The 14,541-nt window shown below is 43.7% G+C and overlaps 2 protein-coding genes across 2 annotated transcripts; both read left to right on the top strand.

The window, feature by feature from the left end:
* Window positions 1–1,272: 1,272 nt before the first annotated feature.
* LOC145956460 (uncharacterized) lies at window positions 1,273–1,791 on the top strand. Its single transcript, XM_083072064.1, has one exon. It carries the CDS (start codon window positions 1,273–1,275, stop codon window positions 1,789–1,791), a length of 519 nt encoding a protein of 172 aa, XP_082928190.1.
* A 7,922-nt stretch (window positions 1,792–9,713) lies between these two features.
* On the top strand, window positions 9,714–14,511 carry LOC109796562 (Cation efflux family protein). The gene is made up of 7 exons (XM_020356231.3): window positions 9,714–10,030; window positions 10,691–10,860; window positions 11,509–11,707; window positions 12,438–12,616; window positions 12,699–12,849; window positions 13,355–13,485; window positions 13,997–14,511. Exons 1-7 carry the CDS (start codon window positions 9,814–9,816, stop codon window positions 14,174–14,176), a joined length of 1,227 nt encoding a protein of 408 aa, XP_020211820.1. The 5' UTR covers window positions 9,714–9,813; the 3' UTR covers window positions 14,177–14,511.
* Window positions 14,512–14,541: the final 30 nt, after the last annotated feature.

Raw genomic sequence — 14,541 nt, 5'->3', positions numbered from 1 at the left:
AACCTTTTAATAAAATACCTTATATTATATTTCAAAATATATCAAATAATTAAATAAATATTAAATAATTCTTATTAATAAAAATAATATACCAAAATTATCAATAAAATACTTATATTATATTTTATGAAAAACAGTTACTGATATTTTTTTGCTAAATTATTTTAAAAATATTAATTTTTTTTCCTTTGTAATCTATAACATTTCTCAATAATTAATTCCATTATTTCCATTCATTTCTAAGTGTTTATAGGCACTACATACAAGTGTGACTAAAAATAACTATACCGTATGGTGGCCGACTCGCCCGAATACCCGAGACCGTCGCTTATGCCGAGTACCCGAACCCGCCGACCACCCCCAGATAGGTGCGAAGCGCGTCGGCGTTGCTTACGCCGAGTACCCGAACCCGCCGACTCCCCCAAATAGGGGCGAAACGTGTCGGCGGGGTCAGCCGAGTATGTCGGCATCATCAAGATGGTTACGGAGAGATTAATTAACATAATGCATAGGATTAGACCCCTAATTTTCCGGGGCCCAGTCCCTAATCGCGGCCCAATAAGAACTACTATAAATAGGACCCCAACGAGGTATGTAATTAATTCTGAACCACCGCATTTATTACGCCGAGCACTAACTTGAGCGTCGGAGTGTCTTTGCAGGCACACCCCCCATTTTACTTCGGACTACCCGGATTGGAACGAGAAGACCGAGACCCAAGATCCGACCCGTCACAACAAAGATAATTGAAGTGTGGATCCTATTTGGCACCCACCGTGGGGCCGAGAAGACTTTTTCAGCCCCTTCCAAACTCTACGACTGAGACCAAGACATGGTAGTGACCCGCAAAGGACAATCAACAACAACTCAACCGATTCCTAATCTCGATAGCAACCCCGTCATGACCAACCAAGAACGCTACCCGTATGGAATGCCTCAAACCAAACCAGAACCTGTGATACAAGAGGTCCGGCCGAACACTAACCGAGACCAACCTGACCTCCAAGATGACTTGCATGCTTTACGAGAGGAAATGGCTGCTATCCGAAGGCAGAGAGAGGCCGACGCCAGGGAGTTGGCTGAACTGCGACGACAAAATGCCGAGCTCCGAGGTCTTAACCAAACAAATGTGTCGTCAACCCCTACTCTCCAAGAGGAGTCGGCATATCACCCCCCGACCGACCATGTGACCCGAACTCCCGTCAGCTCATTGATAGCTAACAAGGCGATACCACCACTCACTCCCTAAGGCATCCCTTTTCCCGAAGAATAATGGAGGCAACCCTGTTAGACCATTGGAAAAGCATGCCGATCGAGAAGTACGACGGGTCCTCCGACCCCGAGGAACATTTAAACGTTTTCCTGACCCAGGCAACCCTCTCCACTCAGGACGACTCGGATTTATGCCGAATATTCCCCACATCGCTGAAAGGAAGAGCTTTGAGTTGGTTTACGAGACTGCCGAGTGCCTCCATTGATTCGTTTAGTGAGTTGTCGTCCCGGTTCACCTTGCAGTTCGCAACGAGTAAGCCGTACAAGACGACCTCATTAGCCTTGGCCGGGGTCCGTCAGGAAAAGAAAGAAAGCCTGAGAAACTTCATGGACCGATTCAACAAGATTGCAATGGAGATTGGTGATCTTAATCCTGCCGTGGCATTGGATCGGCTGAGCACGGCCCTCAGGCCGGGACCATTCGTGAACAGTTTGTGCAAAAAACCACCCGTTGATATGAATGACCTCCGACGAAGAGCCGAGAAGTATATGCAAATGGAGGAACTGGCGGAGACCTGAAACCAGGCCAGGGCCGAAGAAGGTAACGACCGAAAAGAGCCAAGCCGAGAGCCCATGAAAAAGGCGAATGCCGAGTCCTCGAGCACTCGACCGCCGAGAGGACCACGTTACACCGCCTACACCCCCCTGAATACGAGCAGGGTCAAGGTGATGGAGCAGGCCCTCGCTTCCGAAATCCTTGTGATGCCGAAAAGGGAGAACACTCCCCCGAGAGCCGATAAGGCGAAAACGTGCCATTTCCACCGAAACAGACGACACTCGACCGAAGAATGCTCGGCATTAAAAGACAAACTTGAGGACCTCATCAAACAGGGCCACCTGTCAAGCTTCATCACCCCCCAGAACCACCAGTCGAGGGGGAGTAACCGCCACCACTCACATGAAGCACCCCCACCGAGAGACCGACGCCGTCGATCCCGGTCAAACGAAGGGAGAGACCAGTCAAGGCATTCTCGAGAAGACGATGACCGACCAAGGAAGATAATAAATATGATAGCCGGGGGCTTCGCCGGAGGAGGTTCCACCTCTTCGGCGAGGAAAAAACACCTACGGGCAATGCGGTCGGTAAATAGTGTGAACCAGCCAAGGATGCCTAGGATGCCACCCATAACCTTTTCCAACCGAGATTTTCGGGGGGTTGATCCTGTTCAGGACGACCCCATGGTGATTTCCATCGAAGTACACAACTGCATTGTAAAGAAAACTTTGGTTGATCAGGGGAGCTCGGCCGACATATTGTACTGGAATACATTTGTACAGCTCGGAATTCTCGAGGAGAGCCTAGAGCCGTACCATGAGCCACTGGTAGGCTTCTCAGGCGAAAGGGTGATGACGAGAGGGTGCATCGACCTGTACACCCGATTCGGGTCCGATCAAAAGCCTTCCCGAGAGATCAAGATCCGCTACATCGTGGTGCACGCAAACACATCGTATAACATCCTACTAGGTCGACCCTCCATTAACGCCCTCGGGGCGATTCTCTCGACCCCCCACTTGTGCATGAAGTTTTCGTCGAGAGATGGACAAGTGATAACCGTACATGTTGATCAAAAAATGACACGAGAATGCTATCTCTCCAGTCTTAAGGTACAGCCAATGACCGACTCCCCGAGGACGAAAGGGGTGAATGTAGTAGGGCAGCAGACGACGGAAGACATCGAACTCGATCCTCGGTTAGGCGAAGAAGAACGAATCGAGCCAACCGAGGACCTCAGGCCTTTTCAGCTAGGCAAAACACCCGAACAAATCACAAATATGGGATCTCAGTTGAGCGAAGCCGACTCAAGACGAATCAAGGGCGTTGTGAGGGATAACCGAGACCTATTCGCATGGAGGGCATCAGATATGCCGGGGATAGACCCCAAGTTCTTATGCCACCGGTTAGCCGTATGCCGAGACGCGCGACCCGTCGTGTAAAAGAAAAGAAAGATGGGGGAGGAGAAGCGAAAAGCAGCGGACGCCGAGGTGAAAAAATTGTTAGAGGCTAAGTTCATAAGGGAAGTCAGGTACACGACTTGGCTAGCTAACGTGGTTTTGGTAAAAAAGTCCAATGGAAAATGGAGAATGTGTACCGACTACACCGACCTCAATAAAGCATGCCCCAAGGACGCTTATCCACTCCCTTGCATCGACCGACTTGTCGACGGAGCGTCCGGGCACTCTATCTTCAGCTTCCTCGGCGCCTATTCCGGCTACAATCAGATAAGGATGCACCCTTCTGACGAGGAGAAGACGACATTCATCACTGAGAACACCAACTTCTGTTACCGAGTCATGCCTTTTGGATTGAAGAACGTCGGGGCAACCTATCAGAGGTTAATGGACAAAGTGTTCCAGGGGCAAATCGGCCGAAACATCGAGATCTACGTGGATGATATGGTGGTCAAGTCCAATTCTCTCACCGAGAACATCACGGACCTAGCCGAAATCTTCGGCGAACTCCGCAAGCACAACATGAGGCTAAACCCCGAGAAGTGTACTTTTGGGGTCAAGGGAGGCAAATTCTTAGGCTTTATGCTATCGGCAAGAGGCATAGAAGCGAACCGAGACAAATGCCAGGCCGTGCTGAACATGAGAAGCCCAAGAAACCTCAAGGAATTGCAACGCCTCTCTGGGAGACTAGTCGCCTTATCCTGATTCCTCCCACGATTAGGCGACAAAATTAGCCCGATGACAAAGCTCCTACGGAAGGCGTCGGCCTTCTCGTGGGACGAACGCTGCGAAGCAGCCTTCACAGCCTTGAAGACGACTTTGGCGACGCCCCCGACCCTTGCGAAGCCTGACCCTCTCAGTCCAATACTGGTATATTTGGCCATATCCGAGGAGGCGATCAACTCGGTTCTGGTGCAGGAAAGAGAAGGCAACCAAGCTCCCGTGTATTTTATCAGCCGACTGCTACAAGATTCAGAAACCCGGTACCTGTTGATCGAAAAAGTGGCGCTCGGTCTAGTACACACTTCCCGACGCCTACGCCATTATTTCCAAAGCCACCAAGTTGTTGTACACACCGACTGCCCCATCGCTAAGGTGTTAAGGAAGCCCGAACTCGCTGGAAGGATGATGGCCTGGTCGATAGAACTCTCGCAATTTGACATCACCTTCAAACCGAGGGGACCGATCAAGGCTCAGTGTTTGGCCCACTTCATAAATGAACTTCACCCACAAGGCCAATTCGAGGAACCATGGTGGACCCTCCATGTGGACGGATCCTCAAACAGCCAGGGGAGCGGGGCAGGAGTGATCTTAGAAGGACTGAGAGGGATAACATTGGAACAATCCCTGCGCTTCCGATTCAAAGCCTCGAACAACCAAGCCGAATACGAAGCTTTATTGGCAGGATTAAGACTGACCGAGGACATGGGTGCATCAAAAGTCAAATGTCGAACCGACTCTAAAGTGGTGGCCGAGCAAGTTGGTGGAAACTTCCAAGTAAAGGATCACAGCATGATGAAGTATTATCACGCTTATCAAAAAATAAAAGCAGGCTTTCAGGAGGTGTCGGTCGAGAACATCCCACGCGAAGACAATGCCCGTGCCGACCAGTTGGCTAGGCTGTGTCGCAACCCGAAAATTTCTGATCTTGCGACCTAAGGTTTAGACATCCTTTTGAAAATCTCATCAAGTAAGGAATGCCCGGATACCAGACTAATCCTTAATCAATGGTTTTTGAAAATAGGTTCTATGGAGTCGCCACCAATGTTTTACTCAAAACATTGGAAAAAGAAAAGATTTTTAAAAGCTCCAATAATGGCCTTGATAACCAGAATTGGGTTCGGGAGTCGGTTACGTGTAAGGAAGGTATTAAGCACCCTTACAGCGCCCTAAATCGGTACCCTATGATGAAGTTAATGCGATAAGAAATAATAAATTAAATATTTATCCCCTTTTATTGATAATTATTTACATATTGAAAAATTAAATTATACGATTAACCCAAAAATATCTACATGATTGCGTTTATGATAATAATGTTTATCAAAAATAAGAAACAAAGATAAAAAATAAAGGAGAGAGAAGAAGATTGATTGAAATACCTCGTATCAAGCTTTGTTAATGGTGATTCTAGGTGCTTTGTGGCATCCTTTCACACTACAATACCTCACAATATCTCAAGAAATACAAGAGAAAGAAAGAGGAAGAAAAACAGAGAAAAACAGAGAAATTTCGAGCTCTGGACGAAATTTGGAGCCCCTTAAACTGCTGGCTGAAATTCTCTATTTATAGGCATCAGATGTGGGCCGGAACGACCCGTTCTGGATTCGGAATGGCCCGTTCCGGATCCGAACGTTATGCAGTACATTTGCACCCTAGAACGGCCCGTTCTGAAACCAGAACGGCCCGTTCCAGGGAACCAGAACGGCCCGTTCTGATTTCAGAACGGCCGTTCTGGGGTACAGATTTTAAGCCCCCTTGATTGGTTCGGAACGGCCCGTTCTGGTCTAGAACGGCCCGTTCCAACCTATATTTTTTTTAGGCTTTTTAGAAGCCCAGAACGGCCCGTTCTGATTGAGAACGGCCCGTTCCGGACTTGGGAACGGCCCGTTCGGATTTTGGAACGGCCCGTTCCGGGCCACTAAAAAATTGGTTTGGGCCTTTGGGCCCTCTGATGTCCTATCTTGTTATTTGTATGCCCCCCGGACGAAATTGGGTGTCTACAGGCTGGCCGCGACCAAAAAGCCGGGGCATTTGAGAACGATAATCCAACAAGAGATCGACCGCCCTAGTGTCGATGCAGAAGTGGTGGCAAATGTCAATGCCGACGGCGCCAATCAGGACGATTCCCAAGACTGGCGAGCCGAAATCAAAGAGTTCCTCGTAAATGGGAATGCGCCGACCGATCCGTCCGAAGCCAAATGGCTAAGAACCCAAGCCGGAAGATACGTTGTCATCGCCAACCAGCTGTACAAACGCGGTTTCTCTACCCCGTTACTCAAGTGCCTCAACTCCGCCGAGGCTGATTATGTGACGAGAGAAGTGCACGAGGGTATATGTGGACTGCATTCGGGAGCGAGGACAACCGTTTCCAAACTCCTACGAGCCGGGTACTATTGGCCGACCATGAACACCGACTGCGCTATGTTCATAAAGAAGTGCCAGCCGTGTCAAAAGCATGGCAATTTGGTCCATCAGCCGGCCAAGCAATTACATTGCATTCCCCCAGCATGGCCGTTCGCCACTTGGGGTGCCGATATACTCGGACCTTTCCCGATCGCCAAGGGCCAATGCAAATTTCTTATCGTTGCTGTCGACCTGTTCACCAAATGGATCAAAGCCGAACCCTTGGCGTGTATCTTGGCTCATCAAGTCCAAAAGTTTCTGTGGAAGAATATTATCACCTATTTCGGTATCCCACACACTCTTCTGACCGACAACGGCCTGCAATTTACCGACCGAAAACTAAACGAATTTATAGCCGGCTTAGAAGTGCAGCACAAGGTCACATCGGTCGAACACCCGCAAACGAATGGTCAGGCCGAGTCAGCCAACAAGGTCATCCTTACAGAACTGAAGAAACGTCTAGGGGAAGCAAAGGGAGCATGGGCCGAGCAGCTACCCGAGGTGTTATGGGCATATCGATGCACCCCCCAGTCCACCACACAAGAAACACCTTTCTGGTTGGTCTATGGATCCGACGCGATGATTCTGGTGGAAATTGGAGAACCGTCATTCCGCCGAGCCCACTTCGACGAAGCAAGCAACGAAGCCGAACTCCGAACAAACTTGGATACGGTAGAAGAGATTCGTGACCGAGCACTAGTCGTGGCCGAGGCCACCAAGCAACACTACAAGCGAAGATTCGGCAAGCAGGGGAAACTGATCCTCCCCACTCCCGAAACAATTCTCCAAAGAGACAAATGTGTCTAACAACCCCTGGTCAGACAGCTTCGAAAGATAAATGCCGACCTCTCCGTCGACCCACTCGTAACCGGGCACCTCCACAGTTCCGTAGTCGATCCGTGCTCTTACCCGAGTACTCGGTTTGACAGCTCTCTTGCCTCGAGCATCGCCGACCACCTCCAATTCGTCCCCGCTCATATCAACTTGCAACGCTTGCGGGTCCGGCTGACCGACCCGACCTAGACCTCGGTCATCCACCTCTGTTGCCTGTGCCAAGGCCACGACCAATGTCGTCGGAGGCAATACCTCGACCACCTCATCCCCACTGTCCTCTCGTTCAGGGTAATCGGAAGGGAAGACAACTTCGCACTGCAGCGGTGGTAATCTTGATATTTCACTTGAAGCCGACCCCTCTTTATCCGATGAAGCGCCCGATGCTTCCGAAGACGTCCAACTCCTCGCCGAGGCGTAGCCTCTATCCATTTATTGCTGAAATCAAAGAATGCAAAATTTTACCTTGCTCGGGTTGTTCGGAAGAATATGATCTCGGGAGAGCTCAGAAAATTTACAGCGCGTAAATTTTCACGTCCAAACACCCCTATTTATAGGCAAGGTAAATGGGGGGAGGTGAAAAGACGCCCCCGGGCCACGAATGTTCGATCTACATCATCCAACGGCCCAGATTAAGTAACCGTTGGGCCTGTGACCGCTAGGGCCAACTTGGCAGGTCGCACCTGCCGAGGCCTCGGGTTAAGTCACCAGTATTCGAAAGCTCCGATGCAGGATCTTACGTTCAAGGCCTCGACTGGACCTCACAATGGATACGGTTTCGGCCTAAAACATAGCCTGCAAAAGGCCTCGGTCAGACCTCACGTCCAAAGTCTCGACCTAGACATCGCCTGCAAAAGGCCTCGGCTAGACCTCTCATGTCCAAGGTCTGGGCCTAAAACATCGCCTGCAAAAGGCCTCGGCCAGACCCAAGGTCTCGGCCTAGACAAAGCCTGCAAAAGGCCTCGTTCGGACCTCATGTCCAAAGTCTCGACCTAGACATCGCCTGCAAAAGGCCTCGGCTAGACCTCTCATGTCCAAGGTCTCGGCCTAAAACATCGCCTGCAAAAGGCCTCGGCCAGACCCAAGGTCTCGGCCTAGACAAAGCCTGCAAAAGGCCTCGTTCAGACCTCACATGTCCAAGGTCTCGGCCTAGACATCGCCTGCAAAAGGCCTCGGCTTGAGCTCATGGTTAAGGTCGACCCAAGCATCATCAAGAAGACGCATCGAGATACACCTATACCGGCCCTTATTCTTTAATACCGAATACCGCGTCACCATCTTTTTTGTACCGTCTTCGTCTTTTTTTTATCCTTGACGCTACGGGGGTTGTATACCGTATGGTGGCCAACTCGCCCGAATACCCGAGACCATCGCTTATGCCGAGTACCCGAACCCGCCGACCACCCCCAGATAGGTGTGAAGCGCGTCGGCGTTGCTTATGCCGAGTACCCGAACCCGTCGACTCCCCCAAATAGGGGCGAAACGTGTCGGCGGGGTCAGCCGAGTATGTCGGCATCATCAAGATGGTTACAGAGAGATTAATTAACATAATGCATAGGATTAGACCCCTAATTTTCCGGGGCCCAGTCCCTAATCGCGGCCCAATAAGAACTACTATAAATAGGACCCCAACGAGGTATGTAATTAATTCTGAACCACCGCATTTATTACGCCGAGCACTAACTTGAGCGTCGGAGTGTCTTTGCAGGCACACTCCCCCTTTTACTTCGGACTGCCCGGATTGGAACGAGAAGACCGAGACCCAAGATCCGACTCGTCACAACAAAGATAATTGAAGTGTGTATCCGAACACAAGAACAATAACAATTAGTTGAACTTGGTAGATCAATCTGCTAATTAATTCATCTATTTTTGATAGTTGAATTGAATAAATAAATTTACCAATCTACCAACTTGCTTTGTTTTATTTTATTCCCTTCAAAGATAAATTTGTAAAAAAAATTATGTTAAAATTAATATTTTAATATAATATCTTGACTTTTCTTTTTAGGTGATTGTTCTCTTTTTATATGAAAATGAAAATATATTATTTTAATCAATTATTTTTAGTTGTACATTTTTATGTTTAGTAATTTTTTAATAAAAATATATATTATTTTGACCTTTTATATAAAAAATATAATTTCTCTAATTAATTTTAAAAATAATAATAAAATTAAAAGTTAAAATAATAATTTATATTAAAATATTTTAATTAAAATTTTTAAAAAAAAATAGATGAATTGAAAGTGAAGTGATTAACTTATTAACTTACCAACTTACTAGAATAAAGTAACTTCCTATTAAATAAAAAGAGTTATATTTTATAAGCTCTTGATATAATGAAGTGACCCTTCCCACGGTTTGGCACCCATACACACGTACGTAGCATGTTGCGAGTTAAAACTTAAAACCCGACTTCAGAATGATGAGAATAAACAAGACACTGTATATTCACGTGAGACGTGTCGTGACGCGAGGCACCATTCAACTATCGCAATTGATGAATATTCAAAACAAAATTGAATTTTAGCGGCATACTTATAATGGAAGCAATGCATTCATTCATATATATGATGTGTGCGTTGCGTTGTTGCATGTGTCATCATCACCTTTGTCGCCATTCCATTCGTCATGGACGGGAATTCGGATTCGGATCCCACGCGTCCGCTTCTCACTCACCGCACCTCCGCCGATAACGCCGCCCTGGCACCCCGACACACTCGCCGCAACTCGGTTAACTCGCTCAGAGCCGCCTTCCTGTCCAAGCTTCCCGATAAGGTCCGTTCTGGCCTCGACTCTGAGTCTCCCTTCGACCTTCATCTCTCTTCCTCCACCGCCTTAAGCAAAGGTCACTCTCTCTATGTCTCGCAATCGATGTTTCTCTAGATATCTTTCGTCGACTTTAGTCTTGTACGGAATAATTGTTCGGGAATTCTATGATTCGATTGAGATTTCTGTTTTGGGTAATTTTCTCATCAAGCTTGCGCAGTCAAATTCTCCTTTCGTCTCAAAACGATTCGAGATAGTTTCACTTTCTCGATAATACATTATTTTGGATTGTCATGAAAAGTTTATGAGAAGACAAATTGGAAGAAAAAAAAATTAATATTACATTGAAACTTTTAACATCAGTCATTTTTTTTTTCTTTTTCAAATGTTAAAACTGTAACGGAGGGAGTAGGAGAAAACTTGGATATAGTTTTCTAGGTTTTTGTGGTGTTTAACTTATATAAACCTGCATAATAAAAGGCTTATATTAATTATCAACGTAGGTTATCAAGGTTTAAAGAACTACTAATCTAAACATTAATTATTAAAGTAGGTTATCAAGGTGATGTTTTAATTCTGATATGAGAACACTATTAAAAGTACTTAATGAACTACATCCAAGTATGCAAAGTGAAATGTTAATGGAGGAATTGTTTAATGCTGTAACCTGTGTTCTTGAATTGTGTGTTTTTTTTTTTCTTCTTCTTCTTTGAACTTGAGATGTTTTTGAGTTTTATAGGGGAGAAAGAATACTATGAACGACAATTTGCTACTCTGCAATCGTTTGAGGAAGTGGACTCCGTGGTGTCATCTGATTGCATTGTTGAGGAAAACGATCAGGAACAACGTCAGCAAGAAAGAGCAATGAGGATTTCTAATTATGCAAATATAGTTTTGTTGATATTAAAGGTGATATTTCATTTCATGTTTCTGAGTTGAAGGCGTTTTTTGAATAATTTGAAGTAGCCAGTAGGTCATGATAGGATTCATTTGAGGTATCAAAGTATATGGTAAAAGGAGAGAGGATAAAGAAAATATCAGTGGAAATTTCTATTCTGATTTTTCATACTGAATGGTACCCAAAAATAGGGTTTTATACAAAAGAGAAAAGGGTGCATAAAGATGAAAATGAGCCTATAGTATGTAATGACTGATTCCACTATTAACCACCTAACCCCTTAGTGCCAGCAAGATTACCTAAGTTGCCCCAAGTCTGTTACATTGCCCGAGTTTGTTATCATGAGGATTCAGAAGACAATTGATTATTTGAAATTATTTGAATAAATATCTCTATAGACACTCATAATAGAAGAAAATATGAAAAAATGAATTAAGTTTCTCAAGTTAAAATTAACTTATATATAAGTTAAAATCAACTTTTAGAGAAGTTAAATAAGATAATTTTTACAAATTAATTTATACATGTGTCAATATGAACATATGGAAGAAGCTTGATTGATTATTTTAGTCATAATTAGCTCCTTAAGTGTTTCTTTTTCTATTGTACTTGCCGATAATTCTTCTATAAAATAACTATATGTACGTATCTATGCCTAGATTTATGCCACTGTAAGGAGTGGGTCAATAGCTATTGCAGCATCAACTTTGGATTCTCTGCTTGATCTCATGGCTGGTGGCATACTTTGGTTCACTCACCTTGCGATGAAGAACATAAATATCTATAAATATCCAATTGGAAAGCTAAGAGTGCAGCCAGTTGGCATTATTATCTTTGCAGCAGTCATGGCAACTCTTGGTGAGTCACACTGACTTAAACTATTCCTGGCTTTGACACCGTTCATTCTGCTGTGACTTGTATGTCCATGTCAAAAGTGTTTCCTCCTCCTGGGAGGTGCATGCTACAAAATAATTCTGTTTCATTTAATTAAATTTAATTCAAAATTTCATTTTTTTTAGTTAAAAGAGTTCTCATTCAGATTTCAATTTGAATGTACATCTGTACCTTACGCTTAATGCAAACCATTCTAAAGGAATTAATTTTTTTCCTATTGTTCTTGTCTTTAGAATCTAATTGGTTGAAAATTATTTTTGTCTTTGGTAAACTTAGACAATATCATTTTGACAGAAGCCTCATTTTTCCATTGGACCATAAATTAAAAGATCCTAGTATTAGAAAGAATGCAGTAGGTGCCATGTCTGTATCTTCCCCAAGTTTTTATACTTTACATACGTTTTTTTTTGCCTCAAAAAATTGACAACAGGTAGCTTTTTGTCATTGGAATCAGAGAACTTCAACCTAATTTTGTTAATGAAATGATGGATAAAAAGTGAACTTCAACATATTGATTTATATGGTCAAGCGTCAATAATTAGAATCCTACTGCTTTTAAAATAGCATATTTTGATAATTTACGGTTTTCACTTTTCGCAAACTCGTTCTCTTAAAAGCACTAAAGAGTATTGGTACATTTACGTGCAAGTGCAATAGATTACATGATGCATTGGATTAATCCATTTCGCTACAGGCTTTCAGGTATTAATCACGGCTGTACAACAACTAATACAAAACAGTCCTCCTGAAAAGATGACTGCTGAACAGCTAATATGGTTGTACTCTATTATGATATTTTCAACAGTGGTGAAGCTTATGCTCTGGCTTTACTGTAGAAGCTCAGGAAACAAGATTGTCCGTGCCTATGCAGATGTACGGGTGGTTCTCTTCTGATGTTTGCTTTATGAATGAAGTTAAAATACAATTGAACCATCTCAGAAATGCCAACTTGCAGGATCACCACTTTGATGTTGTAACAAATGTGGTTGGATTAGTTGCAGCTGTTCTTGGTGATAAATATTATTGGTGGATTGATCCCATTGGAGCTATTTTGCTTGCAATTTACACTATTTCAAATTGGTCCCGCACCGTCATGGAAAATGCAGGTATATACACTCATGAGAGAAAACAATAAGTGAATATTGGTAGTAGATTAGCTATAATTACTATCTAGCATTTCTGTTGGAAAGTTGATCCTTTTTCTCATCTCTTGCTCTTCCTGCCTCCGCCTGTTCTCTTTAGTGTTGCTGTCACTCAAAAGCAAAGTTTCTAAAATTTCACTACCAAGAAAGAACTGTTGTTTTGGTCAACCATGAAAGATTTTATACACTATTCTTTTTCAGTTTTACTTAACCAGATGAACCTTTTTTTAGTTGTCTTGTATTAGAAATTGATGCAGAATTATTTGCCAAACTAGGATTTAGCATCAGCTTTACTGTATTATACTCTGCATGTCATGATAGTTGTCTCTAGGAAGTTTAGCTCCATTATTTGTCATGATACCCCCCATTCCCGTCGAACTGAATAAATAAACAAACAAAAAGGAGAACAAAGTCTGCTCATTGTAAACAAAACTGCATTAATTCTGATTCTAGACAACTTTCTATGCAGTTTCACTAGTGGGACAATCTGCACCTCCCGAAGTTCTACAGAAGCTGACATATCTCGTTGTAAGGCACCCTCAAATTAACCGCGTTGACACTGTCCGTGCATACACGTTTGGGGTTCTATATTTTGTGGAGGTATGTTGTATTGTACAAAATCAATTTATAGGAGCACTATCTACAAGACTAACTTTGTTCGCTAAAACTTAATTATGTAATAGTAATACCATAATGAACAAGTGTCATTTTTAATCCTTATAGTTGATTCCATGTAGAGAGAAGGCTTGGTTATTATTGTTTGTACACAGAAATATGCTTAATGGGTCCATTCAGGCTTCTCTTTATTTTCTGCTAGTTTCTTCTATGTACTACTTAACGCTTCGAACATATTTGTGACGACTGGTACCTCTTACCGAGTTTTGTTGTCACCACTTATATAGTCAGAAGATTGATACTTGCACAAGGTTTTTTCTTTCAAACCTTTCTTACTCATGCATGTTAAATACCACCTTGTTCCGACCATAATTTTTTTTTTACTAATGATTTATATTAGTCCTGCTTAGAGTTGGTGACGGATGAAGTATGGGTAAGTGTTGGTCTTAACAACAATGAGATTCTATGCCTCCTCATTTGATTTCATTTGGAACAGGTTGACATTGAGCTGCCAGAAGATTTACCCTTAAAAGAAGCGCACACTATTGGAGAGAGCCTGCAAATAAAGCTGGAGAAACTCCCGGAAGTTGAACGGGCATTTGTTCATTTAGACTACGAATGTGATCATAAACCAGAGCACTCAGTTCTTGTCAAACTGCCCAACAATCAACCTTGAGCATATTTTACAGGTTCACGTGTAAAATTTTGCCAACCACTGTTATTGTGCCTTCACTAATAATTTCTTTTTAAAGAAAGAAAAACTTTAATTAAAAGTGACGGATCCAGCTGTTTGCATATATATGAAAGCTTATACGGCACATTCTGTTGGCAAACTTCTACCTCTTCAATTATATTGTTATTTAGTTCAGAAGAGAAAGAGTCTACCCACCGAAATCAAAAAAACATTTTGGGTGAAAATTATTTTCCTTTATATATTGTGCTGTATAAACTTTAAAGGAAGTATGCTAAAATAACAGAAGGGGTATGTGGACCTGCTTTTTTTTGGGTTAATAGCGCGTAATTTTTTACTTCATTTGAGAA

This window comes from Cajanus cajan, chromosome 3 (genome assembly GCF_000230855.2).
Source record: "Cajanus cajan strain Asha chromosome 3, NIPB_CcT2T_4, whole genome shotgun sequence".
Classification (NCBI taxonomy): Eukaryota; Viridiplantae; Streptophyta; class Magnoliopsida; order Fabales; family Fabaceae; genus Cajanus; species Cajanus cajan.
Note: the sequence above shows the minus strand (reverse complement) of the source record. Positions and strands in the feature narration are given on the sequence as shown.